The sequence below is a fragment of the Alosa sapidissima genome, chromosome 9 (assembly GCF_018492685.1).
Source record: "Alosa sapidissima isolate fAloSap1 chromosome 9, fAloSap1.pri, whole genome shotgun sequence".
Lineage (NCBI taxonomy): Eukaryota > Metazoa > Chordata > Actinopteri > Clupeiformes > Clupeidae > Alosa > Alosa sapidissima.
In genome coordinates, this window is record NC_055965.1 from 25079532 (window position 1) to 25082031 (window position 2500).

At 45.6% G+C, this 2500-nt stretch overlaps 1 protein-coding gene across 2 annotated transcripts in view; it reads left to right on the plus strand.

Moving 5' to 3' along the window:
* LOC121719418 (mycbp associated protein) overlaps positions 1-2500 on the plus strand; it is a 53277-nt gene that overhangs the window by 23538 nt on the left and 27239 nt on the right. For both annotated transcript variants that reach the window (XM_042105028.1, XM_042105029.1), the window contains exon 9: positions 1600-1748. In XM_042105028.1, coding sequence (XP_041960962.1) covers positions 1600-1748 — 149 coding nt within the window. The remainder of the gene's footprint in view (positions 1-1599; positions 1749-2500) is intronic.

Consider the following 2500-nt stretch of genomic DNA (forward strand, 5'->3'; position numbering starts at 1 on the left):
TAAACTACCAGTGCTTTTTCAAAGTTCTCAATGCCTCGTTTTAAAAGTCAGGGCCTTCGGAAGTCTACCAATAAAGTGTGGAGATACATTGAGCCTCGTAAATGGTGTAAAACAGTGATTTATTTGCATGGCTAGCCCGATGCCGAAGCACCACCATTGAAAAAGTTGTTGGTAGCATCGGCTAACTAGCGCCAGATTTTGGAGTGCAGGGGACAAGCCGAGATGGGCTATGAGACATAAGTTCACACTCGGTATCATGTTTCAACACACTTTAGGTCAATATCACACCGGAATTCTCCTTTAATGGAAAGACACTTTCTCCTTTCTCTCTCCACCTCTCTTTATCTCTATCTCTCCTTCTCTGTCTCTCCTCTCTCCACCTCTCCTCTCTTCTTTCTCCATGCAGACTCAGACTGAAAGGTACCAAGAACACAGGCAGGGCCGTAAGAGCAGACATACATGACCTTAAGACATACATAGAACAAACATATCTCTCTCTTTCTCTCTTTTCTCTCTCTATCACTCTCTTCTTCCCATTGTCTCTCTTCTTTCTGTCACAGTCTGTCCCTCACTCCTCCAGTAATGGAGGACCAGAACGCTGTGACCTGTCCTGTAACAGCCAAAGGTCCACACACATCTCTGTGTGTGTGTGTGTGTGTGTGCGTGCGTGCGTGCGTGCGTGCGTGCGCGTGCCTGTGGATTGGATAGACTAGAGAAAAACATACAAAATATACTTTAATGCATACTTAATGTGTATTTAATAGGCCTATTACTTGCCGGATTTCAAAAACAAACATGTTAACATGCATTTAAAATGTCCGGTTTTGGTACCCTGGAAATCCAGAGATTTTGCGAAAGCATAATTTGAATTGTCTCTGCGAGACACTCTGGCAACGAGTAATGATGCATGTTACTTTTACCCCTTGCATCGCGAGGAACCAATCACATCGGTGTATCTGATATAGGCGGGCCATGAGGCGAGCTAAACAGATGACGACAGCGCTGCAACAAATCAGTCAGTAAACATTGGTCGTAGTGTTATCCAATTGTGTGCAGTGAGATTTTCAAATGCATGCTTGGTGCCGCCCCTCGAGTAGGGCCATTTTCATTATTCGTGGCCAGACCCTTAATTTTGCAGGCTACGGTTTTGATGGGACTAACACAATGATTTGTTTTCCTAAGTTTTTCCCCCACTTACTCTTTATAACTGCTTATTTCTCCTCTCCACCCTCTCTCTCTCTCTCCCTGTCTCACTCTCTCTCTCTCTCTCTCTCTCTCTCTCTCACACTCTCTCTATCTCTCTCTCTCTCTGTCTCTCTCTCACACTTTCACTCTCTCTTTCTCTTTCTGTTTTTATTTTTATTTATTTATTTATTTTTTGTGTGTTGGGGCTTCTGCAATACTTTTGTTAATTATTGATTGTTTACTTTGTTGATTATTGATATTGAAGATTTGTGCTGTTACTTGGTTGATTATTGATATTGAAGTTTTGTGCTGTTTTGCATTGCAATAAAGTACAATTCAAAATCAAATCTCTTTCCTATCTCTCTTTTGCTCTCTCTCTCTCTCTCTCTCTTTCTTTCTCTCTCTCTGTCTCAGGAGATTGACGGTCTGGAGGTCATTGGCTCTGGCCGCCCGTTCTCCTCGGTGACGGTGAAGCGCTCGGCCCTGCTGGGAGGAGGGAAAGAGGGGGATGAGCAAGAGGCCATGGAGGACGAGAGCGGAGAGGGGGATCACAAGGAGAACAAGTAAAAAGTTCCATCTCACTAACTCTGAAGCACTTAGCACTCGTAAACGCATTAGCGCTCCCAGTTTAGCACGGTTTCAGAACGGATGGTAGTGTGTCTGTGTGTATGTGTCCGTCTGTCTTGTCACAATATCTCATCTCCACCTTTTCTGGTGTCAGTTTACCACATGATTTCTCAAGTGCTTTTAACACCATCCAACCCCCCAGACTGCTAGACAAGCTCTTGCAGATGGGTGTGGACGCTCACCTGGTAACCTGGATCACATATTACCTGACGGAGCGACCACAGTTCGTCAGACTGAAGAACTGTCTCTCTGACACTGTGATCAGCAGCACCGGAGCGCCACAGGGAACTGTGCTCTCTCCAGTCCTGTTCACCTTGTACACATCTGACTTCTGCTACAACACCGAGTCATGCCACATGCAGAAGTTTTCTGATGATACTGCAATTGTGGGGTGTATCAGGAACGGGCAGGAGGAGGAGTATAGGAGCCTAGTGGAGGACTTTGTGCAATGGTGCAAACTCAATCATCTCCAACTCAACACTTCAAAGACCAAGGAGATGGTGGTGGATTTCCGCAGGTCTAAGCCCACTCTGCTACCAGTCTCCATTGATGGGGTCAATGTGGAGGTGGTAAGCACCTACAAGTATCTGGGTCTTCACCTGGACAATAAACTGGACTGGTCAGCCAACACTGATGCACTCTACATAAAAGGGCAGTGCAGGCTGTACTTCCTGAGGAGGCTGCGGTC